Genomic DNA, 26898 nt, shown 5'->3' with positions numbered 1-26898 from the left:
TTTTCTTTCTTTCTACTGCTTCTCCAAACTCTGCAGACAAATCGATAATTTTTAAAAGTATGTTTCTCTGTGTAATTACCTTTCAGCTGGATTTGTCGTTTGGCTTCAAAGCACGTTTGAATGGATGCTTTAACTTGGAAATAGCACTTCATTTGGAAGATAACCTTTGGCCGGCTTTTCTCCTGCCCAGTACACAGCAGAGCGTCCCCTTCTCAGTGGCCCTGCCTTCTCCGTCACTCGCCATCGTCTTCTCGGGCCCCTTGTTTGCACCTTAGCTGTTGACGTGTCCTAACCCTGCTTGAGGACTTCCTCCTCTCCTCGTTTTCTGAAAGATCCTGGGGCATCTCATGCGCATCTAAATCTTCATTGGCAGTATTTATGCTAATGTCTCCATTTCTAGCCCAAGAATTCCCTGCTGAGCTCCAGCCCTTATCGATCCAGTTGTCTAATAGAAATGTCCGCCAGGGTAGCACAGAGGTCTCTCAGATCCTGTATCTGTAGCAGAGCTCACCCTTTCACCAAACGCCCCCCATTGGGTTCTGTCTCAGTCAGTGGCCCCCCACCCACCCAGGACACTACTGCAGTAACCTGGGGCCCCTCCAGCCCCACCCTTTCTGCATCCTCTGTAGTCCCCAGGTCCTATTGATTCTCCCTCCTTACGTTTCTAGAACGCTCCTCTCCCAGGCCTCCATTTTCTCTATACCTGCTTCAGTCCTCCTGCCTGTGTACAACCTTCCTCCATCTGCCTGTGTGACATTTTGAAACCCTAATCCAACCTGTCACTTCCCTACTTGAAATACGTCAATGGGCCTAAAACTCCAACCACCCTTAGCTCAGTCACAGCACTCATCCGTGCCCTGTTAGTTCCTTAGGGGGTACGTGGTGGAGCTGTCCCATCCCAGCCTGTCTGACGCCACACCCTTTCCCTAACCAGGTGCCAGACATGAGATGTTTTAGATGTTTAAGTGTGAGAATTAAGCGATCCCTGCACACGTCTGAGAGCCTGTCCTGTCAGCAGTAAGTGGGCGAGCAGGAGGCTTTGCACGAGCAGGTGTCTGCCCTTCCTCTTGGCCAGTGATCACAGTTCTGAATAAGCGCTTGCGTTTTGGAAATCACAGTGGGTGCGAGGGACAGACAGCCAAGACTGTGACTTCTGGACAGAGGACGTAGTGGCCAGGGTTGCCAACACGCATCCCTCCAGCACATGCCTGTCACAGTGTAGTCGTTCGAGGTGACGTGCCCTGAGTTGTGCAGTGTGCAACCTGTGACGCTGAACTGGATGGAGTCAGGAACAGCCCCGCTCTAGGTTCCAGGGTCTGGAAAGAAATGATGGCTGGCTGCTACGCCTAGGAAGAGTGTGCGTGAAGAGTGTGTGTGTGTGGGGGGGGGGGGGAGGAGAAGGGAGCAGAGTGACGCCACTGCAGCCAAACGGGCTCGGGGCCCCTTTTACTATGGTGACGTATGACATAAGTAGCCTTGGTGTGAGGGGCAGTGGGTTGCTGGGGATGGGACGGGCTGGGGGCTCCTGACAGGGATGAGGGAAGAATCTACTTTTGACCCCCCAGTTTGTCTCATTGGTTTCTTTAAAGGAACTATGTAAACCCAAACCAAAGCTGGTAGACCTAGATCTATGACCTAAATGCTATTTGTTTTGCTGTAGATAAATTGGAGTTCACAGCCAAACGGGGGTGTATATTCATGGTCAGCACCCTGTGGCTCCCAGGCTGGTTTTACGTCCCCCGCTTTGGAAGCAGGCCCCTTACAAAGGTTTTGCTGGTGAGAATTCCACTGGCCAGTCCTGACTCCCCCCAACTGCTGCAAAAGTGGAAATGAAAACACATCCCCACTGCATTCTGCTGGGCATGGGACTAATTGCTAGGGACTGCATTAGGAACTGTCCCCAAACCCCTCCTTTCTGAAAAAAAAAAACAAAAACAAAAAACCACTCTCGCATCCCAAATTTACCACTCATCAGTATACAAGATGTAATTGCTTTCTAACAAAGCCTCCTGGTCGTGTGACACAGTCAGACATTGTGAGTGAGGTTATGAGACATCATTAACTCGTATGCCTAGACTGTTAACTCCCTGAATTTTTCCAAGTCTAAGTTATTTGGGGAAGATTGACAGGTGTAATTATGCGGTTAAGCTTTGTCATGTTTACTGCAGCAGCAACATTGAAACGTAGACAGAAGGCTGCCGGCCTTGCCGAGAGCGAGTGAACGTTCATCAGCAATTTGCAATCAGCAGCGAGCATCACATTTAACTTGGCTTCAGTGGTGCAGTCGAGGGAACCTTGTGTCTTGTCTCCAGAGTGTTCTGTCACCTTTCTGGGGTTAGGACAGTCAAATGAGTCAGGCTCTGGGAGGTCTCTTGGGGGAGCAGGGCTCCACCAGCCACCTTTCCACTTTTTTCCTAGAGTGAAAACCTTACGGCAGTGACCTGGTGGGTCAGACGCTGCCTTAGGAGGGAGCTGGGCCATCACCACCTGGGCGTCACCGAATGTTTGGAGGTGATGCAGTGTGGTAGGAAAAGGGCAACTTTGGAGCCAGACAGACCTGATTCCAGCATTTTCTTTTTGGTCACGTCACTTAGCTTTCCTGGACTTGTTGATAGCTCTGGGGAAATCATGCTTAACTTGCAGAAGCTATATGAGCTTGGAGCTCCTGTGTGAGTGTGGAGTCTGTCAAATGATACATGTCTATAAACGGTGGCTGCTGTTCTTAATATGTGTCATTCGCTTTCTGGTAAGGACAACCATTTAATTTAAGATGGGAGATGCTTGCCACCCCATTCTGAGAGACAGTGTGAAGAGAACAGCCTTTTAAGGCCATTTAGCTCTTGGGCGGACAGGCATTTTGTGCAGAGCTTTTGTTGTATCTCTTCTCTCGTCGCCGTTTTTAAATTGAGAAGGTGCTTGCCTTGTCCGCCTTTCTGGTCCTTTAATGGATGGCCTCACCCATGGGATGCAAGCTAAAACCAGCAGAAGACACAGACCCCACTGTCATGGTCCCACTGCTTCCTTTCCTGCCATTTCACGGGTCCCTAACCTGGCTCCCAGAGCTGCCTGCCCACCTCTCCACCCTTTGTCAGCTCAACACCTGTTTTGTATTTGTTCTCCTGCTTCAACTTTCATTTTGTCCTTCAGTGGGGTCTCTGTTTGCCCTCCTGTTGCAGGAAAAGGAAAGCCAGGGCCCCTCCCTCTGTCTAGTTGACTCCCCCACCACCACCACCACTCAGTGTTTTCCTAAGAGAAAGGACTCGGACCTTCCTCCCTCTGTGCATTTAGACATTCGCTTGGATGGCATAGTCACCCTTTGGGATATGTTTGGGGAGTGCTCAGAACCCGACGTGGTACTGAACACATTTGGGGCTGTTTCAGCCAGGTCGGTGATTGGCCGACCAGACCGGCAGTTTCCCTGTGAGAATGTGCGTGTGCCCTTTTGCATTTGGTCATGCTGTCTGTCCTCTGGAATGCCCTCTCCGCAACTTTCCGTTCTCATTTCAAACACAGCCTTCGCCAGGAAGCCTATCCTGATCCCTCAAGCCAATGTAATCTCTGACTTTCAAACGTCTTGATTCAAACGTTGGCTTTATTTATTTTGACACAAAATGAATACATTCTAATTGTGGAATAATTACAAAGTGGAGACATACAAAAAAAAACAAAACCCCCAAAATGTGGCACTCCTAATTCACCACTTAGAGCTGCTCACAAGTTGCTAACTTGTTGCTAAACTCAGTCAAGGACAAGTCTTAAACATCCTGGAAAAACAACTGCTACATGTTTTTGTCCCCTCATTTGCATATTGAAACTAACCAATCCCTGTGAACCTAGCCAGGATCCTGCATTTGCATGAGATAATTATACTTTGTGGGGTTTGCCTTTCTGAACCCTGCCTTTCTTTGTTTTCCCCAGAGTGCAGTGGGTTGTTACTGTCTGAATCTGTCCCCTCCTTTTGCTCAAATAAATGCTTTTTATTCTTACTCAAAGTCTAAAATTAATTTTGGTTGACAGATTTTTTTTTTTCACAAAAAATCTGGACATCTAGATTTTTCTGTAACATTTCCTTATCTTAAAGCTATTGTGGACCCAAAAAAAGAAAACATCACCAGCAACATAAAAAGCTATTGTGGATCAAACAAAACACGTCCCTGGGTGGCTGGTTGGAGACGCTCATTCTGAACTCAGTTTCTAGTAAAGGCTCGAATGGGTGGTGCACTCACTGCTGTGCGTTCAGAGGTCTCTCTAAAGGTATTTTCCCACTGTTTCTGGAATTCACATGATTCTGTAACTTCCAAGACGCTAGCAGGATTTATTGGTATAAAGAGACGTAAGTGTAAATTGTAGATCCCTATACTTAAATGTCAGAGAACAGGACTTCACTACAAAATTAGCCAAAATGTCCTGCCTAGCTTCAGTGTTTATGTGGCATCATAGTTAAAAGAGCCACAGAGGTCACCTGGCTGCTGCTCCTCAGAAGTCACCCACCTTGGATAAGGGATGCCTCCTTGGTCTTGCTGGGATTCTGTTACCTGTGAAATCCTTGGCGTCTTTTGTCTTTCTCCCCAGTCTGAGAGATGGAGCGGGGTTTGACTGGATGTTAGTAGGCCTTTGGTGAGAGCATTGGAATAACATCCAAGCAGCCACTACTTCCTGGAGCTACACCTGCATCCTTCCAGCTGACCTGGGGCTGCTGCCATCCCCAGATAACGACTTGGCCTGGAGGCCCTCTGCCACCTTCTCCATCGCTCCCACGTCTGTCCTCTATATTTCAAATCTGGGGGCCTTAATTTAGGTTTTTATTGTTCTGTTTTTGTATAGTATGTTCATATATTTTTAAACAAGCTTTAATTTTGGAATAATTTCAGATTTATAGAAAAGTTGCGAAGCTAATATACAGAGCCCCTGTGTACCTCTTACCCAATCCTCACTAACTTAACATCGCAGATTGCCAGGCTACATGTGTTAAAAAGAAATCTAGGTTGATATAATTATGTTAGTTATACTTTAGGCTTTATTTGAATTTCACCAGTTTTTCTACTAATGTCTTTTTCTGTTCTAGGATCCAGTCCCAGATACCATATTGAATTCAGGGTTAATTCAGTTTCTCTCTTAATTCAGTGAGAAAAAGCATCCTAAATTCTAAATCATCAATTTAGATATAGTCTTTTGAAATATGATCTTTTTTTAAGTTGGGATGTACCTGCATTAATTCATTAGTGATCTTTTCAGTAGCTATTCCATTACATGGGGAGTGGTGCTGTGTGTGTGTGTGTGTGTGTGTGTGTGTCCAATTATACACACACACGGGAGCGCGTGCGCACACCAACCCACACACACACACACTCACACACACACACACACACACACACAGTATTTTGCCATGTATAATGTGCAGCCACATTTTTGACCCAAACTTTCAGGGGGAAAAAAATCTTTAGTTTTAATTTTTTAATTCAAATTTTTATTTGTTTACATTTAGGTACTTGTTTTTTGTATTATAAAGGAATTTTAGCATTTTTAAACATATTATGATACAAGAAATTTTATGTAACAAGTAATTACAAAACACAAGAAGAGATACAAGGTACAAGAAATTTTATGTACCAGTAACAAATTTACGATATTTACACATAAAAGGCCAAGAACTCTTTGTCGTTGCAAGTTCCTCATGAGTTCATCAAAACTGACTATTGTATTCCAGCGTATTATTTTGCATATGGATATTGTTATTGATTTCTAGAGTTACACTTTTAACTCATACGCGTAAATAAAAGAATTAAAAACATTTATGTAGATACGGAATCAGTACTACCCATGTATAATGTGTATCCTTATTTTTCCCTCACAAATTTGGGCAAAAAAGTATGCATTATACATGGCAAAATACGGTATATATATATATAAAGTATGCTTTGCCCCATGTTGACCCTGAGAAGACGATACCTACTGAAAAGGACTACTCATGGTTAATTGGATGCAAATTTATAACCAGAGTCTAGTGGCCATTGTTTGCAGAGGTCCCTCACACATGCTGCATTTCAGGGAAAAGCCATAGAGTGCGTCACCAAGCCTCCTGCACTGTGCTCCTGCCAGATGAGTGGACCCTTTTAAGTGAGCTCCTAAGATTGAAATTCAACCAATAGGACTGAGACTTTTCCCGTCCAATTGGAGCTGTGCCACTATAGCCTCATTTGCATCTTCACCAACCAATCAGAGCACGTCCATTCCAACCAGTCAGGATAGTACTATTTGGACCAATTAAACTGAGGGCTTGCTTAGAAATGGACCAATCGGAATGGGGGCAGGCACTCTTCTCTATATAAGCCAGCTTCACTGCTTCCATTGAGCACACTTTCAGTTGCCAAGGGTGACTGCATTTCCCTTTTTGGAGCTGCAATATGGGCTGGGGGTGAACCACCAGATGAGCTGCAACACTTAAGCTGAGCTGTAACGCTGGGGCGTCTCTGCCCAGGCTGCCTCACAGCCCAGCTGTCTCACAGCCGTGCGGTTCCACCAGCCTCGCTGTTTCACAATTGAGCTGTTTTCACTGAAAAAAGTCTCTCCCCTCACCACACCTGAAATTGGGAACTCCTGTTGGTGTTGCATCAGTGACAGCGACCTTTAGTTGGCACCTTGTTGTTCTGTATAGTTGTCTGTGTAGTAGGTTCAGCAACCATTTCTTGAGCCCGTCTATGGCCATTGTTGTCCTAGGACCATGGCTGGAAGGGAGAATACCCGGGAACCTGTCCTCCTTCAAGACCTCACATTCTGTTAGGAAGGAACATGAACTCCACCCGTGGCCGAGTCTGTGTAGGCTGTGGCTCTTGCTCATGGAAAAGCTGATTATCCCGGTATGAATTTTTCAGGGCCTTTGTTTCTCTTCTTTTTGGCTTCACATTTGGCCATTTCACAGCTCATTAGTTTTGCTTTAAGGACAGGCAGGGAGAGAGAGGAGTAGGGAGAAACTGAATTCAGTGTGTTTGAAGCTTTGTTGTAAAGGGGTGAATACCATTCTTAAATTTCTGAGGATTTCATCTATCTTGACCTTGCTACCTAGTTTCATAGATAATTGATTTGATGGTTTTAATTTTTTAAACAAAATAAATGCATGTATGTGCTTTAAAAAGCTATAAAACAGAATGTGAGGGCCTCTCCCCTCCCCTTTACCTCCTAACCTTAGACCCTCTCTGTAAAGGGAGCTATTGTTAAATTTCTTTTGCAGTGCAATGAATTTTTTTAAAATTATATACTCGGATACTTCGTTAAAAGTACACAGATGGGATCATGTTATACACAATGTCCTGCATCTTCTTTTTTTTTTTTGGTAAGATATTTCTTGGAGATCTTTCCACAAACCCACTGCATTCCCCTGAGAATTACAGAATGTTCTTTTGTAGGAATGATCATGATTCATTAATCAGCTCTCTTCTGATGGACATTTAGTTAGTTTCTAGCTTTTTGCTGTTAAACAATCGTGTGTGAAACTCTTGGGCAAGTGTCTGTCTTACACTCTTTTGCAAGTTTGCACACTGTTGGATTGTTACATTTGTCATTAAACCGTGAAAGGTCACAATTTACTGTGATTCTCAGCTGGGCTGTGGAATCATGAGGCTTTCGATTGTACATGATTCCTTGTGAGTGGCTCGGGTGCAGCTCAGTAGGAAAGGCTCAGGTTCTGATTTTGAGATGATCCTTGAGAATTAAGTTAGAAAAGGTGCCAAACATATTGCTCCTTTCAGGGTCCTGAATTTATTCTTTGCATCTTTGTGTTACTTTGGAAGCTGGAAGGACAGTGGTTAAATCTTTGATTGGGCTTGGAGACAGAGGGAATAGCTTGGTTAGAGACGGCAGTTCCAAGTGGGAAACCCATAGCTAGCTGTCCACAGTGCAGCTTGCTTGCGTAAGGGATGGCATTTGTGCACACCACCTACCCGTTCTGGTTTGTGTAATAGACTTGGGACTATTCTGTGTTCCAGAAACACTTACAGTGAGATGGGCCAGGAGACATGCTCTCTAGCATGGATTAGTAATACACGTTCTCCACCACGTCAGCTGGTGAAGAGAGGTGTTTTGCAGCCCAGAGTTAGTTCTGGGAGCAGCGGTGAGGGTGAGAGGCAGTTTGGTGGGACTGAGCCAGGCTGGAGCCGGACCTTTGGGTCTGGCTGTGTGAGCCTCCCCACTCGGAGCTGTAGTTTGCCCAGTGGGGCGCTTGCGGCCTTCTCACTGGCTGGTGGAGAGGCGCTAAGGGGAGAGATGAAGGAAGTGGGGGAGACGGCACTGTGGGCAGATGAGGGCCCTGGTTCATCCAGGCCTCTGCTCAGGGCCAGTGGAGCCCGCAGCAGTTAGTACTGACTCACTAAGTGCGTTTGGGGAGAATGAACTTTCGAGTGGTTTGAGAGCTGGGTTTTCATTTAAATGGTTGGGAGTAGTTGCAGTGGGAGGAGGTGGTGTTTCCTAATGGCCTTGGGGGGGCAGTCCCATTTTTTGTACTTTTACACACATTAGCGCATTGAACCATTATAGTACCCTCAGTGAGGAAGATGTTGTTACCTGCTTTTAACAGACGGACGAGGACACCAGCAGAGCCAGGAGTGAAATCGAGCCTCAGCGGTTTATTTAGGGTCATTCTGTAGTTGGTTGTATTCTTGCGACCTAGTCAAAGGCAGGGCACTGGGATTTTGCTGCATCGTTCCGGACTCCCAGCGTGACGCCGAACTGCACACAGGGTATTCTCACGGGTTCTGGCCGTTGGTTGGCTGCTGGTTGACCTTGCTGCCGCCGGGCCCAAAGTGTGGGCTTCAGAAAGAAGAGTGTCACTGGGGGGTGGTACGTTATCTTCCCGAAAACTGGAGCGCAAAGTGACTTTGTCTGACTTACAAGCCTCCACTTGCTCAAAAGCCGATGGCCTGGTAGCTGTGACCTGCTGGGGTTAGTTCCAGTAGACTCTCTGTGAATAAAATCACCCCCGGGTGTACCGTGTGAGCTAACCACCTGGTCGACTTACCTGAGAGGGGCTTTGAATGAGATGCTTGGCTCCATCTTTGCTGACATTGCTGAGCCCTCTGGTCGCTCAGGATACAAACGTGGGAATGGCCTAAGGAAGGCAGCAGAAGCCAGTGGGAGCTGCCAACAGAGTGTCAGGGCCGATTAGCGGGGCCAAGCGGAGGCCAAGAGCACAAGTTCATGGGAGCAGTCTTCCCATGTAGGTCCAGCTCGGTCCGGAAGGGGGGTTCTTACAGCCCTTGCCAGTCAGGGAGGCTAACGGGTCAGGCTAGAAGAGCCTGATTCCCTCTCAGCATTCAGGCTACTGTCAGGAAATGGCCAGTCCTTTCCCTCCAGAAGCTTCTGACTGCTTAGCATTTCTAGTAAACTCTCCAAACTTCTCAGATCTAACTAGAAATCCATTTTTGCTGGCGGGCAGGCCCCACCTGCCTCCTTCCCCCAGTGCTGCTGGAAGAGTTGAGGGATTTCACACTGTCTGAACTCCATTTGGTTCACTTCCTGTTACAATTCTGGGCAGTTAGGGATAGTTCTGTCCTGCTGAGAATGAAACTGGATGCCTGCGTGAACCCAGGTGGGGAAAGGGTGCCTTTTCCCTGTGGCTGACGTGACACCTGCCTGAACAGTGGTCAGAACGGCTGCCTGTCACCACTCTCCCCCCACGCCCAGGCCAGTCAGTGTTCCTCGACGGACAGTGTGTTGTTTTTCTATTACTTTTACCCTTAAGTCTTGCAACATGTCACATGCTTTCCCATTCTCTCCCTCTTCCCCTCCCACATAAAAATTTTTGGGGAGACGTGACATTTTGCCAGTTCTTGTTTCTCTCAGCCCTTCCCACAGCATGTGTACTTCTGAGTTCTCTGTCCTCAGGTGTCAAATCTTGCCTGGATCTGGTCGAGATGCCAGGTGCCAGCTGGAAAAGCTCCCCGGCTCAGGAGAGAGCCCTGCGCAGTGCGGTGTTCTGGCATTTTGTCGTGGTCAGGACACCTGCAAGGGGGCCATGATGCTGAAAAGCGGGTTCACTAGGTCAGAACGGGAGAAACGGCAGAGCGAGCGCAAAGGCCGTGACCCAGTTGGGGGGACATACTGAATGAGGGAGGCTGAGGGCATCCTTGAGTTTGCCTCCAGTGGGAGTGTGGCTGGCGGCAGCCCCGGCTTCCCAAATGTTCCCGCTCACCAGGGCAACTGAGAATTGGCACACGCTGACGGGTGACTGTCCCAGGGCCGTGCACTGGCCAAGACTGGAGGGTTTGGAAAGTTGTGTGAGAAATGAAGCCACGTCCTCCAGTGGAATTTAGATTATTGGACCTAGAAAACCCAAGGACCGTCTATCTGTTAGGTGTTGGTAGAGATTTCGTGTCATCTGCTTGCATTTCCTTTTTTAACGGTGCTACCACGTCATCTCTTCTCTCTCCTCATCCCCCACTCCCTTAAGAAAATGGAAAAGCACAAAATGATTTCCATCCTAGATTTTTAAAAGCAGGGTACAGTGACAGCTATTAGAAATGATAGCTGACAGAGCTAAGAGACAGAGCTCTAGAAAGTTTGCTGATAATTCTTCCAGAAATGTGTCCTTTTGGGTGGAAAACCAGGGCTGTCCACAACATTTAAAATAAAGAATGGTTTTCCTTTCAGACCTGAGTTCTGCCATTGTCGTCCTTCCTCCAGCCCAGGCCACATACTCAGGATAAGAGATAAGGGGAGGGGGGAGCCTGGAGGGTGAGAGGTCCCCAAACAGCATCAAGAGGGCGAGATAACAAAGCCCCAGCCACGAAATCAGAAATCAGTCGAGTGTAACCATAGGACAGTGGTGAGTGAAGCAAGTCCCTGAGACCAAGTGCCCAAGCCCCGTCTTGGGGGCATATTTCTTGTCATTCTTTAAACAAATGTATTAGGCCCCCTCTACACACAAGGCAGAGTGGTAGCATTAGGGACCCAAATGTGAGTGAGGCTGCTATGGCCCCGCCTTCCTTCCTGTTCCGAGAATAAGGGAAGGGGAGCGGCAGTTAACACCCAGCCCTGAGCTCACTGTAATTACAAAGGACGCGCATGGCTGTGTTGGGAGTGGTCAGCAGAGACCTCCTTGGTCTAATTAAACCCCCCAGTTACCAGTTTTTGAATGAATGATGTGGCATTAGGAAAATGTGTTCCATGAACCTTTTTGGCTGCAGCCCATGCATTCATTTCCTGTCATTCTGTGCCCTGAAGTTGCACCTCTGAGTATTTTTAGCAGCTAAGGACTCTCTTTGGAGGGTGAAAGAGGCTGGTTTTGTGGTTTGGCCCTGGCTGGGCTTCGGGCTCCTTTGGTGTGATTTTTCCTGGTGTGTTAGCCATTGTGAGCAGAGATAACAGTCTTCTTGGCAAAACTGCTAACTAAGTACCTTTGTCCTTTATTTGTTCTTGGAGAGCCAGTAAATGATAATGGTAAGAGTTGTGGGGTGCTCTACGGTATAACCCCTAATAATTCATAAAAGGCTATTTTAGGGGGCTGGAGGAAGGGTCTTTCATGTGGTTTCAATCATCATTTTAGTTTCCTTCTGGACAGTGAAATAATACCTAAAATAATCTAATTCTGGCTTCCTGTGAGAGATGAGACAGGCGTTCCAAAGGGTGGGGATTATGGAATATGGAGGCACCGGAAATTACAGCATCTACACTCTACCAGAGAAAATACACAGACGTTAGAAACTGGCAGACCTTATTCAAATTCCCAGCTTTCTGCTTGCTTCCTGTGTTGCCTTGGCCAAGTTAATTCACCTCTCTGAGACCTTGGTTTACTCATTTGTAAGCATATATTCTGCCTAACTCCCGGGTGTCATGCTGTGAGGTGAGATTTCATACGAAGAGGCACTCCAAAAATGGCAGCGACTATTTTTACCTTATGATTGAGCAGGAATGAAGAGACACTGCTCCTCATTAGTCATTAGGGAAATGCCACTAAAAACCACCTGGATCCAGTACAGTATCAGGTGGTTAATATCAATTTACTTTCCATTTCTTTGTTGGACCATAAGTGATCTGCTTTTTAAAGTAAAATTTAATAGAAAATTTAAAACAAAGTGTTACGAGTTCCATAAAGAAAACTTGGAGACTGATTACCAAGCTGTACCATGAAAAAAAGAATCATCTCTCATACCACCCAAAAGACAATTTATTGTCAGTGTTTTGTATATATAAAATGTCTTTCCATATTATTTTCTCTCTCCTATGATGTGAAATATAGTCTCCTAGACACACTGTTTTATTGGCTTTATTTTTTCTTAGCAAAATATTCTCATATGTTTCTTTACAATCTGGTAGCATCTGCCTACTCATGTATTTTGGATATATTATTATTTTGTTAAACCCGTATTTTGAAAATGTTTGTTATTTCCAGTTTTTCTTAATAACACCTATTCACAATTGTTACTATTATTTTCTCGGGTTAAGTGTGATAACCCTGTTTAAGTTATGTACATTTTAAAGTTTTTTTGATAATGTATTGAAACATTGTTCTCTTGACATTACATGTACATTCCCCACACATTATGCGATGTTTTTCCTCTCATGCTCTCATCATCCGTGGATATTTGGATTTTGATAGCTAAAGCCATGTCGTTATAATTTACATTTATTTGATTACTAATACATTTTATCTTTCGAAGTAGGTTTCCTGACCTTTTGTGTTTCTTCTCTGAAGAATTATCTATTTTATTTTTTTCCTATTGGGGCTTTTATCTTACTGAATTATATAAGCTCTTTATTCTTTAAAGACATTAACCTTGTTATATTTCAAAATGTGCCTCTATTGTTTGCCTTTTAATTTTGGTTATTGACTAATTTTCTTATCCTGGAGATGAGGATTTTTATCTCCTCGAAGTAAGGACCTTGAAGGAATCTGTTTCCCTACCATTCCTCTCTTAAAAACTGAAGCAGATAAAGCAAACTAGGGGACTTTATTCAGAGTAAGTTATGAGAGTTCACAGAATTTTCCCAGGGATATGCAGCCAGAACTAATTACGTCTTGTTGCCTGCGTGTCTCCAGAATCTTCAAGCTATTAGTAGACAACGCTACATCTCTGATGGTTATTTGCTGGCAGTATATGCTCTGCTGACGTGGTTTCTTCTGTAAGATACTGGAAGAGCTTTTATTTCTTTTTTCTTAAGAATTTCTCTGCTTTTTTTCCCGTTGATAAATGATGGTTGTGAGAAGCCTCATACTCTTATTTCTAAAATAATCAAGGTTCCTTAGAGTTAGCCGTTCCTGAAAACCAGAGGTCCATACGCCCAAGGATTAATTCCAACACAGGAATTTAAAGCATGATCATTCCTATTATTTGAAATTCTGAGACCTTGAGATAATTACTGTCAGTCCTACGTGTGTTTTTGCAGTGATTCAGCAGGGCCCAGCCCGGCCCGCTGCCTCTGTCCGTGGTCCTGAGCACCAAACCTACCAGGATCTGAGAGGCTCCCTTTGTTCAGAGTCTGTCTGTGTGGAGTGTAAATGCCCACTCTAATTGGGCTGGAACGCAGCGCAGCCAGGAGCTCACCGCGTGTGTGTCAAGTTTAGCTTTTGATGAATGTGAAAGCAGCACCGAGGCACGGCAGGGTGCCTTTCCCCTTTGACAAAGAGTCATCAGGCTGATCCCCCCGGGTCTTCCCACCATTTTGAGACTTATTGTGGACTTGCAGCCTCAGGACAGGGTGGCTAATGCTATCACCACAATAAGGAAAATAAGGATCTTTACCTTCCAGGTGTTGGTGGAATGAGTTCTATTAGTGAAGCGTTAGTTTTGCAGTTTGCTGTTTATTCATTTAAATAGGATCTTTAAGTGTATAAATAGCACCCCCAAACACACACTCAAACAGAAGGAGAAGGGGTGAAACTGAGATAAAACCTATCATGTTTTGACTCTCTTAGGTCCTTGCTCTTAACCACCATGTACCCCAAAGTCACAGGTGGCTTCAGTTCTCTCAAAGTCAACCACATGTTACTGTGATACAACTATTCTTTCAACTTGGAGTAGAAAAAGGGTGTGCCTTTTGTCAAACAGGAGCATCCTGGGTCCTCCTGTATTGCGTATGGTGAGATGTAGAATAATTTATGTCAATAAGCGGGTTACTGTTGGAGGTTGTTCTTTGGGGTTTGTTTTAGATCCTGGCTAAATATGGGTAACTGTATTTAGGAGGCATTAACTACATGGATACATAGCCTATTCCTTGAATAATAGACCACCAGGATTCTTCCCTGAGTACAGACGTCTTACAACGCCTTTCCGATTTAAATTTTAGATTCCCTCAGTTGAATTGCTCCTGACAGTAGACATTTTTCTCACAGTCCTGTGCATTCTGCTTCGTTAATGGTTTATAAATTGTGCATTGCCTCTCTTTATGCTCTCTTCAAGAAATAGATGGCCATGTTTATTATTGCTTCCATTATACACGTGGAAGGAATTTGCATTGTGAGCTCACTGAGGGCCTGTTGTTCGTGCAGCACCTTGGACAGCACCCCACTTAATGGGGATATTGGTGTAAACACACCTCTGCCTGCCCGTTGTATAGAAGTAGAGCACATACAGGTATGCGCAGTACATAATTTTGATAAGATAATCAGTGGATATGTTTTAGTTTGTATATTTACTATGCTATACATTTCATTGTTATTTTAGAGCGTACTCTTTCTACTTATTAAAAAAACAAAAAGTTTGCTGTAAAAAGCAATGCTTTCTTTTGCCGGCAGCAGCTTCACACATCTCGTGTTTACTGCGTCTCTTGATCGCGTCATTCCCTCTTGTGCTTGATCGAATCTTCTGTTGTTTTATAAATTTAGTGTAGCCTAAGTGCCCAGTGTTGATAAAGTCTCCAGTCATGAATAGTTATGTCCTGGGTCTTCACACTCACTCCCGACTCACTCACTGACTCCCCCAGAGTAACTTCCAGTCCTGCAGGCTCCGTTCGTGGTCAGTGCCTTATCCAGTGGTACCATTTTTAATAATTTTGCTGTATTTTCACTGTACTTTGTGTAGATACCCAAATTCTTACCATTGTGTTACAGTTGCCTTCAGTCTTCAGTGCAGTAACATGTTGTACAGGCTCGTCGCCCCGGAGCAATAGGCTCCACCACAACCCGGGAGTGGAGTGGGCTAGACCGTCGAGGGTGTGTGGAGGTGCGCTCTGGGATGTTCACACAACGACAAAATCGCCCAGCGATACATTTCTCAGAACGCACCCTGGTTGTTAAGTGGCACGTGATGTTGCTTTTTCAGGTGGCGCTGCATCTTGGAAATCCTCTCACACCAGTTCTGAGAGAGCCCATTCTCACTGGTCGCTTAGTATTGCGCTGTGTGGATGGTGTCGCTTATTTCACCAGTCTGCTAAGGGTGGGCATTGTCATCATTGCCGGGGTTTTGCTATGGGAATTAATGCCATGATAAGTAACCTTATGCCTTATGGCATTCCGTATTTGTGGAAAGAGATTGGTGATGAAAGAGAAATGCATCAGTAGTTTTCCAGATATTGCCAAATTTCCTTCCCAACAGCCACATATAAGAGTGTCTGGGAGGGGTGCTGTAGTAACAGTTCAGTGCCTTTGTTACTCTGGTGTAGCTCATCCCCCCCTTAGAGTCACACACACACACACACACACACACACACACACACACCTGTGTATGTGCACACTCACCCCCGATGTGGGCAGCTGAGCGTTGAGGAGATCCAAGCTGAGAGAGCTGCCTTCCCCTGAGTCTGCCAACCGCAGAGGCAGCAGTGGCTTCCTGATGTCTCGTCTGGTCCTCTTCCGCCATCCTGTAGTCACAGGACATACAGGGGAGCTGGAGGTGGGCAGAGACGGTTCCTCGGAGTAATGTTAATTAGTCTAGGGGAAAATGCCCAGGGTTGTTCATTTTGTCGCCGTAAAGAAACCTTGTGACTTTGAGCAAGACACCCATTGGGGGCCCCAGCTTTTTAATCTATAAAATGGTATTCCAAATATTCACCAAGGGAAAAACCTAGGTGAATCCATGCTCCGTGTTATTTTAAGAGTGAGGAGATGTGGTACTGGGGTCTCAAACGAGTGGTGCTTCAGATTAGGGAACCGTAAACTAAAGGAAACCCCGTGGTAGGCGGCTGTGGTAGGTCGGGGCTTCCCTCCTGCACCACCCGCGCCACCGGCCTCGCCTTGGGTCTGTGCCCTGGGTCTGTGCTGCTGCCTTGGTTATACCTGTAGCAGTGGCCAAGGCAGCAGAAGGGGTTTCAGGTTGAGTTCTGGTGTTCCCTGAGCTTCGAAGGCAGCATTAGAGGAGGCTGGTTGTTGATTGTGTGTGTGGAGCTTCAGTGTCAAGTTTCAAGAGCGTGTGCCTGTCTCTAGCAGCGATGGAGAGTAAAGAGGAAACCTCTAAAATGCCACCTTGAAGAAAGACCCAGTTTATCAGCTTATCATAGAAGACTAGTGAAATGAATTGTAATTGGGGACAGAGACCTGCAGTTGCTATTTGCCAAAATAAATCGGTTCCTTCAGCTGTCTGAACTTCATTTCTTGAACCCGACAGGAGCTAACACAGTCTAAATTAAACTCATCTTCCACAAATAAACCTGGGTTACTTTATACTGCTTCATGTGCTTCTGAAAGCTTTTAAAGCATTTAAAAACAAAACAAAACTTTTTCTCACGCTTTTCTTAACCCATCCAATTTAGCCAGCGTAACACAACACTTGCACTCACCTCTCCATGGGCATCCTGCTATAGATTTGGGGTCCGTTCTGGGCAGGAGGGCATTGCTGTACCCCTGCTAGAAAGGCCGAGGAGCTAGCAGCCCTGGCCAGGTCCCAGGGCGCTGGGGTGGGAAGAAGGGCGGTGCTTGGGCAGGACAGTTAGCCCTGCTTTGCTCAAAGAAAGCTTTGTCGTCACTGTGCCTTTCCTGTTGTCCTGCTGCTGGTGGCTTTGTACCATTGCTGTTTCACAGGCATTATATACAGTCCGGCCGGTGCACTCGCTCATGGAGGTAGGGAGTTGTGCAGTTGTCGAACAGTGATGGCATGAGTGGAATAATTTTAGAAGACTAGTTCAGACAGGGCAGAGCGTTTCTGCTTAGGGGTCTCACACAGTGGCTGGCGCCTGTGGCTTGCTCTCACACGTGTGAGTTGTCCAGCCAGTGGGATGGCTTCACACCTGCTCTGCCCTACCCTCGGGATGTCCAGTGTCTGACTTCCTTGGAAAGCACAGAGGAGACTCCCATTGCCTTTCTTTGCCCCCCTGCTTCCTCTTTCTCATCCCTGGAATGAGAGCGGGCAAGGAACACCACCATGCTGACGAGTGACCCCTGGCTTAGGGTCTGGCAGACACAGGTCCCCACTGGGGATCAGTGATTTGAATAGGGCTTTTACAATATTCTGAAATATAAAGATCTAGGAAGGTTGAAACGATGGGAAATGTCTTTCGAAAATGAAAATTGGAGGGAAATGGAAATCTTTGTAATAGTTTGTTTCTAACATTCTTTGGATATCTGAATACCATGTGCATTTAAATAAATGGATTGTCTTTAATTTACCTTTTAGATAAATTGGTCACCCCAGTGTATTCAGAGATGTGAAAGGCTAGAAAAATAATAGGGAAAGAGATGTTTTCCTATTTTTCCCCCTTTTATAAAACAGCTACAAAATCACAATGGGGTGAATCTCCTTCTAATTAATCGTTGCTCCCAAGTCCCCTGCTTTTCACACTTGAAGTTCTAGCCACTCGTCCTTCTTTGTTCCTTTTTGTGAGAGCGTCTCAACAATGTGCAGAGAACATACCACTGACCAGGTGTTTCTTCTTCTCTTTGCAGAGCACGGAGGCTAAAAAACATTGCTGGTATTTTGAAGGACTCTATCCAACATATTACATGTAAGTGTTTGCACTTGTCTGTTGGTCACGTCTTTCTCCGGGAGCTGTTTCTTTTGTAGTTAATAGGGCTGATTATGGGATGGAGAACGCCCTATCTCAGGAGGCCTTCACCCTTGGTTTTCCCCGCCTCTGCTCACTGTCCTCCCTAAGGACACTCAGCCTGCTCAGGCACGTGACGTTGAGGACACTGAAATAGTGGGTGCCGTCTCTGGTGATGTGTGTTAGCGCGTACGTGATGGGGCACAGGGGCAAGATATGCGAGCAAGGCCAACATTGTGTTGGGGTACTTAGATCTTCCTGGGCCAAGGAGCAAGAGAAATAAGTGGGCATAGAATTTTGAACTTGAGCAGGAAAACGTCCCTGCTGAGCTGCTGTGAGTGTGTGAGTGTGTATGTGTGTGTGTGTGTGTGTGTGCGCGCGCTGTCTCTGATTGCCTGGCTGTGGGTCCCCTCACCAAACAGGTGCAGTCACAGCTTTGCGTGGCTCTTTCTGTGCCCTCAGCGCCTGCCAGTCTTGCTCTAACTAAAGCATTGGTACATTCCCCTCCATTTGTACGTGTTTTTAATACCTGCTGTGTTCATCACTGGCTGTTCTTGAGCCACCTGCCCAGGTGGTCAGATTAATTTTCCAGGTTACCAATTGTTGTTTTTGATTGTGTTTTGAAGCCCCATAGGTTTTACATGGAATGTCCCGAACCAATTTTCCCCCCATACTCTGTTATTTTTAGTGTTGAAGTTCGCAAAACATGAGATTTTTTTCCCATAGGCATCTAATCATGTCACAGCAGAAACAGTGTATATTCTAGCATGTAGGGAGATTGGACAGGGAATATGTAATAGTAGCCCAGAGGTTGATTACTTAATTGGCCAATACGTACATTTTTCTTACCTGTCACTCTTGGGGAGTTTCTAACCTTGATGAGACAAGTGTAGCAGGAGCAGGTGGCTTGACTGCGAGTGGGGACAAAGCACAGGGCAACGGGCAATTTTCCTGCCTTGGTTTTGTGTTATTATTAAACACTAGTCCTGAACGCCCCCATAGTGGAAGTGTCGGCAGAACACCTCTGCTGCTGCGAAAAGACAGAACCCCCTTGGAAAATGAAGACTGACTCTAATTACAGGCTTGTCAGGTTGAAGAAAAACAGGTATGGGCCAACAGGGAGATGAAATCGTTCCGTTCTTCTCAGCACGACACATTGCCTTGGTCGCTGTGGTTCCTCGGTGCTACTTCTGCTGCCACTGGGGCTCCACCGTGTCTTCTGTGCACACGGGTCTTTCTCGGGTTGGTTTGCAAGTCAGCTGATGAACCACGTCGGGGTTTTCAGAGGCTGGGGAGGAGGAGGTCGTTGCTGGTCCCTGGTTTCTTGGTCACCAGTTCCTTTATTCATTTACTGATTCATGACTTACTTTGAAAGTCTCTTTGCATCGACGGAGAAGACAAAGGCAGACCCTGTCCTTGTCCCTCAGGCCTGCTGGTTTGGAGTCCCTTCTCTACCGATAAGGAGGGGAAGGGTCCTGAAAACTAAAATGTACGGTCACTCTCTTATCAGAATACTGAAAAAAATCAGTGCCACGCTGCCAGTGTGGAAGAGCTTCTTCCTTATATTTATTTTTCCAGGAGTCTTACGGTATCGGGTCTTATGTTTAAGTCTTGGATCCATTTTCAGTTGATTTTTGTGAGTGGTGTGAGACGGGGTCCTGTTTCATTTCTCTGCATGTGGTGATCCGGTTTTCCCAACACCGTTTGTTGAAGAGACTGTCCTTTCTGCCTTGGGTGTTCTTGGCTCCCTTGTCAACTGTTAGTTGACCGTACACGTGGGGGTTTATTTCTGGGCTCTCTATTCTATCCCATTGGTCAATGTGTCTGTATGTATGCCAGTGCCACACTGTTTTTATTACTATAGCGTGGAAATCACAAACTGTGATATTCTTTGTTCTGCTTTCACAAGCTGGCTTTGGTTATTTGGGGTCTTTTGTGGTTCTATACCAATTTTAGGGTTTTTCTTTCTTGCTCTTGGTGATTCTGGGAAGGCCCTTCCCAGCTTGTCTGTGGTATCCAGAGGTTACGGGGGCTCCGTGGTGCCTAAGTGGGCACTGCCATGACCATAACCGACCCCTTTGTGGGCACTGGGGGCCTCTCAGATCAGGAGCAGTGTCTCTTCTGTGTATAAAAAATGTCACCCTTTCTGCTGAGATTTGTGGCCCATGACTCTGCAGCTTGTCCCTAAGGCTCTCCTGCCCACAGCCACCATCCACGGCAGGACATGTGTCTGCCAGAGTGGAGGTGGGAGGCTTGGGAGGCAAAAGCAGGAGACAGGTGACCTGGTGCCAAGTCTGTACTGGGCACGAGGTCTCAGTGAGTTTCCAACTGTGGGGGACCAGGAACCTCAGGCCTTCTGCGACGTTGACAGAGGTGGAAGAACCTCACATTGAGGGCCTCTCAGCCCTGGTTCAGCCTGGGCTGGCAGCTTCTTCAGGGGTCTTGTTCACAACTGGGTCACATCTCTGGGTGCCATATGGATGGAACAGCGGCTGGGCATTTGGCTCCTGGGTGTTCTGTTGTCTCACTTCGTGTAGTTTTTGGTTCAGATGTAAGTACAATTGGAGGCGAGAATGTGGGGGAACTTCTGACGTCAGCTGCACTGAGACTCGAGGAAACCCACACACTGCCTGGCTCTAAGGAGAGAGCAGGCGGGAACAGATGTGTGGAAAGCGTTTGGTCAGGTGTGAAGGGAAGCTGGGGCACACGAAACAGAACTAAGGCATATACCCAGCAGGGTCACGCATTATTCCTCCGGCGTTTTTGGAGTACCAGTTACTTCCACACCACCACTGAAGGAGGAGGGAGCGAGCGTGTAGGGACGGTAAGTAAAGGTGATGGAGGTGGGGCCCGCCCTGCGGGAGCCCACGGTCCATGGCTTGTCCAGCAGCAGCGTGTGTCCAGCTCTGGGCAGAGATCATTCCGTCCAGTACTGCCCTTCTCTGGCTATTGATTTTGACCAGGTCCTTTCCAGACCTTATTCCCAAGTCTCCGGTTGGAGTGTGAAACTTCTTGTAAAGTACTCGCGTTACCCTGCTTGATTGTGTCTCTCTGGGCTCATTTCTCTGCTGTGAATAATTAATGGTGTGAGTGGATGAAGTGTTGTTCACAGGTGTCAGAGCAAGATCCCGAAACAGGCTTCGTACAGCCAGTGCCTGCGGGGCTGCCCTACGTGGCTGCTGGAGTCGGCAAGGCCAAGATCAGTTGGTTCTAGGGGCCCTGGGACACAGGCCACCTCTGCCGGTCAGCAGACACTGTGTGCCCCCCCCACCCCCGCCCCGGCCCTGTGGTCAGACCCTGGGCTTGATGGAGCGTTCTGTCTGTGCGAGGTCAGCTGTCTCCGGGTGCCTAGCTCTCCTCCAGATGCGCCGGGTGGAAAGGGGTGATGGGTGGGGCCGGGTCCTCCACTGTGCATTCCTCCCCATAGCCTTCTCCCCAACCCTTGCTCCTTTGTCCTGATGGATGCCTGGCAGAGGGCAGGAGGTGAGATGGAGAAAGAAGGTGAGACTCGCTGAGAAGGGTCTTGAATGGACTTCTGAGGAGCTGAGACTTCCCTCTGCAGAGGGAGGCCGTGGCATCCGCCTGTCTTTCAAAGGCTGGCAGGGCCGCACTTGGAGGGGACGTGGAGGCTGGAGGCTCTGACTGTTGGAGTGGGGATGGGGCTGAGGGACGAGGCGGTGGGCAGGCACAGTATTTCACAGGAAGACCATTGTGGGGGGAGAGGGAGTCAGTAGCTCAGGGGGTTCTGGCCGGCCAGGCAATGAGACAGACCATGAGAAGAGCATGCAGGGAGGGGTGAGCCAAAGAGGGAGCGGAGGGCGTCAGCTGTGTGTGTGTTGAGCTGGAAGCTTACGGAACAGCCAGGAAGTGTGGGCAGTGGGAGCTTCGCTTTTGCAGGAGCGAGTCCAGAGACAGGATGTAGATTTAAGAGTTCTGAGTGTACAAATAATAAGAGTTAACCAACTCAAGTAAAAGTAAAATTCAGAAAGTAAGCCAGGTATCAACCAGAATCTAATTTCCCAGATTTTTGAGCGCAGGGGTACCAGAATCTGTCTGCTTTCCAGATCTCATGGCCAAATTCGTATCATTCCATTTGTATTTGCCAGTCTTCTGTTATTTCAATGAAATGAAATTTATTATCATATTTAAATTCTATGTGATCACAGGATCAAGGACTTCTGTTTTCCATTTTTCATGCTACATCGCTATTATGGCCAGAATTTTATTATTTTTTTATTTTTATTTTTTTCAGAATTTATTTTTTTCAATCAGAGAGTTAATCAACCCTAAACTAGAAGGATAAAATTTCTTGATTTCCAGGATAGAGTTAAGTGGTGCTGATTTTTAATGATCAATAATTTACTGAAAGGAGAAAAGAGAAGAAACCTCTACCCCGGAAACACAAGGCTGAGTGTCAAAACCTGGAGTCAGCGAAGCCAGCAGTAGTTTAAAAGCCTCTCAGTCCATCTTAGCTCATCTCCTCACTTTAACTTTGGGTGCATCTGGGCTCTGAGGCAGGAGTTAAAACGGCGAGGAAATGCACACTGTGTGACCCATTTGGTTTATTAACTTTAGGGCTTATAGTAAGCATTTGTAATGCTTTGTCACATAGTAGAAACAAGAGTAAAATTTCCCTAGGCAAATCCCCTGTCCACCCCTCAGTACAGCCACTTTTGATTTATTCAAATTTGAGATGTTTTCTGGTAAAAGGCGTGTCTGCAGGAATGACTCACATGGCAACCACCCCACCCCATCCTCAAATCTCGAGGTCAGGGCTTCATCAGAGCCGCTGTGGTCCCACCTTATGAGCACAGAGGTGTCTGAGCTTGGGGTGTGTAGGCCAGATTACAGTAAAAAGGTCATCAAAATATGAGCAGATGTCTCAATAGACAGGTGGAGAAACCAAGTCAGACCAGGAAGGAGAAGGTTCTGCCATTGGAATTGTCAACTGAAGTTGACAGAACAAACCATCGATTCACCCTCAGGTCTGAAGTGTTTGACTTGACAGACAGATCAAAGGTCTAAAACCTGTTACTGGAGAGATGAATGTTCTTTTTTGCAAAAGTCTTTTTCTCGCAGGTCTACAACATGGAAACTATTCAGAGTATGTCTGTTACCTTGATTGTGATGAAAGGGTCACAGGTGTTTGCATATGTCCAAACTCATCAAATTGTACATAATAAGTATATGCAGTTCTTGTGTATCAATTATATTTCAATAAAACTTAAAAAAAATGATCAGAAAAGTCAAAACATAGCCCCATCCCCAAAAGGTCCCTGCTGGGTGCCAAGAGAAGGCTAACAGGCAGGAGCCCTCCAAATTAGGTCTTAGTTTCCGAAGCTGGCTGTGCACGAGAGCTACCTGAGCAGTGGCTCCCAACCAGCAGGCATAGGTATTTTTTAAAAACTGCCCAGTAATTCTGTTGGGAACCACTGCTTTCCAGAGGGCTCATCTCCGAGGGTGACCACTCGAAGGGGCAGGGCTTCTTCCTGCTTGCCTGTTTGAGTTTTGTCCACAGGTAAAGGGTTCTGGGTGGGGCCGGGGGGCTCTTGTTGCCTCACTGAAATGGGGAGCTTTTCCATGGGAGGTTGGAGACATACAGGCAAGGCTAAATGTATGATCTGCCAAGTTATGCCATAATAAGGCGGAAAATAAATAGTGACATTAGATAATAGAATAGAAAAGCTTATTGTAGGAAGGTGGACTTGGTGATGTGTAAGAGATTTTAGGGTGATAGATTCCATATCAGTACAGAGATTGCTGTGACTCACTGACATGCATCTGGAAGGAAAGAGTGCTTCAGGGACTTAGTGGTGTTAAAAAACAAAATTCAACTGAGTGAATTTAACCATCCACTTGGCTTTATGCGATGATTCATGAATCGGGCAGCATCCCATCTAGCAAATAGAAAGGAGCTCCAAGGAGCTGTACAGAATGGAAGGCTCTTCTAGGCAGAAGGGGGCGGAAAAAAGGAAGTTTCTAGCCAAGAGTGGATTAGTTCGGGCAAGGTCACCTTTCTTTGGGGAAGGGGGTGGATCTACCAGCCCGATGACCTCACCAGTGCTGCCCAGGACATTCCAGATGAACGGCTTCAGATTGCTTTCTGGGACAGGCGGAAGCTGCAGTCAGGCGAGGGGTTAAGTTTCAAGTTGGTGACATGGGCTTAACACAAGTGACTCCATTTGGGGCTCCTTTTTAACAGCGGAAAGTCTGAAATGTTACAAAGGTCACAGATGACCTGCTTTAGAGGGAAGAGGAGGGAATACCCAGGACGTCGATATGCGTAGGAAGCAAGTAGCCCACCAAGCTGAGGTTTTTCAAGGACATGTGGGAACACTAGGCTCATCACTTAGGGAAGTGGCCAGAGTGGTGGGACCTCTGAAGGCTTCAGGGGCTCCTTTAGAGGAGGTTATTGAAGGGCTGTTTTGTGACCATCTGGAACTAATTTGGGTTTGCCTTTCTAATGCTCTGTGACGTTTGGCTTATTTTTTTTCAACAGGACCATAGGATTGGAAGATCTGTGACTTGGCAGTGTGTCTTGCGTTTCGGGGAGACATTGATATCGTCTCACTCAATATCTCAGCCGATAAGATAGGGAATTCTGGTCTAAATAAACAGGCCGCTTAGGTGGATTTGTAACTGCTGTGATAGCTGTACCTATAAAATTGCGATTGATAAAATAGCAACATGGAAGGAAGGCCTTTGGTGGAATTCACCATTGGCTCCGTCATCAATATGCTATTATTCATTTTGGATAAACTATGATGGGCATGCTGTAGCAACCATATTCACAAGTTACAGGAAGAGGGGGGTCTTGGATCCATTTCTTCTTTCTTTTTCTTTTTCAATTAATATATAAATCAAATGCCATACGATTCATTTGCCCTTTCTTTTCATCCAGGCGGTGAACTGATCGGATTGACCAGCCTAGGACACTGATCGGGCGCCACCTAGTGGTGGGTGGGGTCACGTGCCTGTGCCTGGGTGCACCTCCCTTCCTGCCTAGCCTTCCTTTCAGTCTGGTACCCTCCTGGTCTCTCTGACGTCCCATGCAGCCGCGTCGGGACTCACTTTGTTGGCTGGCCTCTCTTTCTCTTCCTTTGGTTTTCTTACTCCAAGCAGCTTACGGGACTTGGGAAAGATCTTGGGTTTGGGATTACAGCTTTAGGGCACAGGACTCTGTGTTCAGACCCAGGCTTCACGTCTATCTGACTGTAACTGTGGAGTTTCGGGACGTTGCCGGGCTAAGTGAGCTGCTGTGGGATCACTGAAGCAGGAGGACTGGTGGGTAGTATTCAGCATTCCTGGGTTTCAACAAAACTTGACTCAGATTCTTCATTTAAATGACAGAAAACTAGAAGAAATAGTGAATGCCGTGAGTGACAGAATGAGGCTCCAAAAAGCCCTGACCGGCTAAAGTGATGGGCCGGGTTTCATACATGTCAATCTTGCGATGAGTAGCTGTCAGATCCTGTATTTGTGTTCCCCAGCCCAACTGTACCCGTGGAGGATGGGAAGACAGAACTGACTGAGAATAGCTTGGAAGGTTTAGTTGATGGAAACTTCATTAGGAATCAGCCCTGTTCTGGTTGCTACAAATGTTAACTCTCTGAGGCTGCAGTACATGTGGAAACGAGAGCGAAGGAAACCAAGATTGTTCCCAGGCTGGGCCTGCTTTCCTGGAGAAGAGAAAAACGCAGGAAGCCATGAGAACCATTCAGACATTGAAAGGGCAGGCTTGTTCTGCGGTGGCCCTGTGAGGTGGGCATGGGACCTGTGCGGCCAGATTGGGTTCTGCATACGGAAGAATGCCCCATAACCCAGAAGGTGTGCACCATGGCCCAAGGGGGTAGTTGACCTGTGCTTTGGCCCCCAGTTTCACTTCTCCAAATCTTGTAGGGCTGTGTTTATTTTTCCAACTTCTCACAGGTTAATGGGAGGTCTCTGATGACCGTGAATGTTTTCCGTGATTCTAACTCAGGAAGCCCTCTTCAAGCTTTGGCCATGTGCTTTGCTCTGTGGAAAAACACAGGTGATAATACAAGTCATGTAAGGAACTGGTCCAGATACCAAGATACGTATACGGTGGTATGTAATTGAGGAGCCCAGACCAACTGTCAAGCTCAGACGCTTGGGATTGGACAGGAAGACAAAGACTTGTACTGGCAGATACTTAGAAGGCCAAGACTGGTCTGCTGAGACTTGATTCAGCGGGTGGCCTTTGAAATGAAATGGCGCTGACAGGAAGTTACTTAAAATGCTGGTTTTTATTTAGCCGTGCCCTATCTCTATTTAACACCAAAAGAAATTATAGTCCCTGCAAACTCCATCTCCAGAGCTCCGCCCTGAATACTTGACTCATATTTTATTTCTTTTCTGTTTTTCATCTCTTTTGTTTTTTATTTACTCATATTTCAGTTGCTCCAATAGATGCTGAGATGATTTTCTCCAAACCGGTTTAAAGATAAATGACCATTTCACACCCTGTGAAAAGTTTACATGTGAATATTTGTCCATTTTTCTTTAATTGGGAGATTTCGTGACTTTACGTTGAGCATGCCGTAACCGAATGTGCTATCCTTTTCTACTCTCGAGACTTACGTGGCTCAAAGGCTAAAATGTGTCCGATGGCCAGGACATGCTAAGTGTGACATGATCTTACTTCTTAGGAATCTGAAACCCCCAAAGGGACCATCCTGTTATATTTGTATCCAATCGCTGCTATGACACATTTCTAACTCGTGGCAGACACACTTCCAGACATTTGGTTCCTTTTACATTATTCACCCTGAGGACTGCATTGTCTGTCATTGACTGGGGGAGAGAGGCTAGATCCCCTGATGTTATCTCTGCGATGTACTTCATTACAAGTTAGCACCCGTTCAGAGCGCACCACCCCATTCGCTGACTTTCTCGGGAGTTTGCATTTGGATCCTGTTTCCAACCTGTGTTCCCAATGGGTGTTCCCTTTGGCAAGTCACTCCATGAGCGTTG

General features: G+C 46.4%; 1 protein-coding gene across 1 annotated transcript in view; it reads left to right on the top strand.

The window, feature by feature from the left end:
- The window catches only part of VOPP1 (VOPP1 WW domain binding protein), a 47905-nt gene that overhangs the window by 8386 nt on the left and 12621 nt on the right, over positions 1-26898 (top strand). Inside the window, exon 2 of the mRNA XM_019726355.3 lies at positions 17807-17865. Within this exon, the coding sequence (XP_019581914.3) occupies positions 17807-17865 (59 nt within the window). The remainder of the gene's footprint in view (positions 1-17806; positions 17866-26898) is intronic.

This window comes from Rhinolophus sinicus, chromosome 4, assembly GCF_057876585.1.
Source record: "Rhinolophus sinicus isolate RSI-liver-muscle chromosome 4, RSI-T2T, whole genome shotgun sequence".
NCBI lineage: Eukaryota > Metazoa > Chordata > Mammalia > Chiroptera > Rhinolophidae > Rhinolophus > Rhinolophus sinicus.
This window is presented reverse-complemented; position numbering and strand designations above follow the sequence as displayed.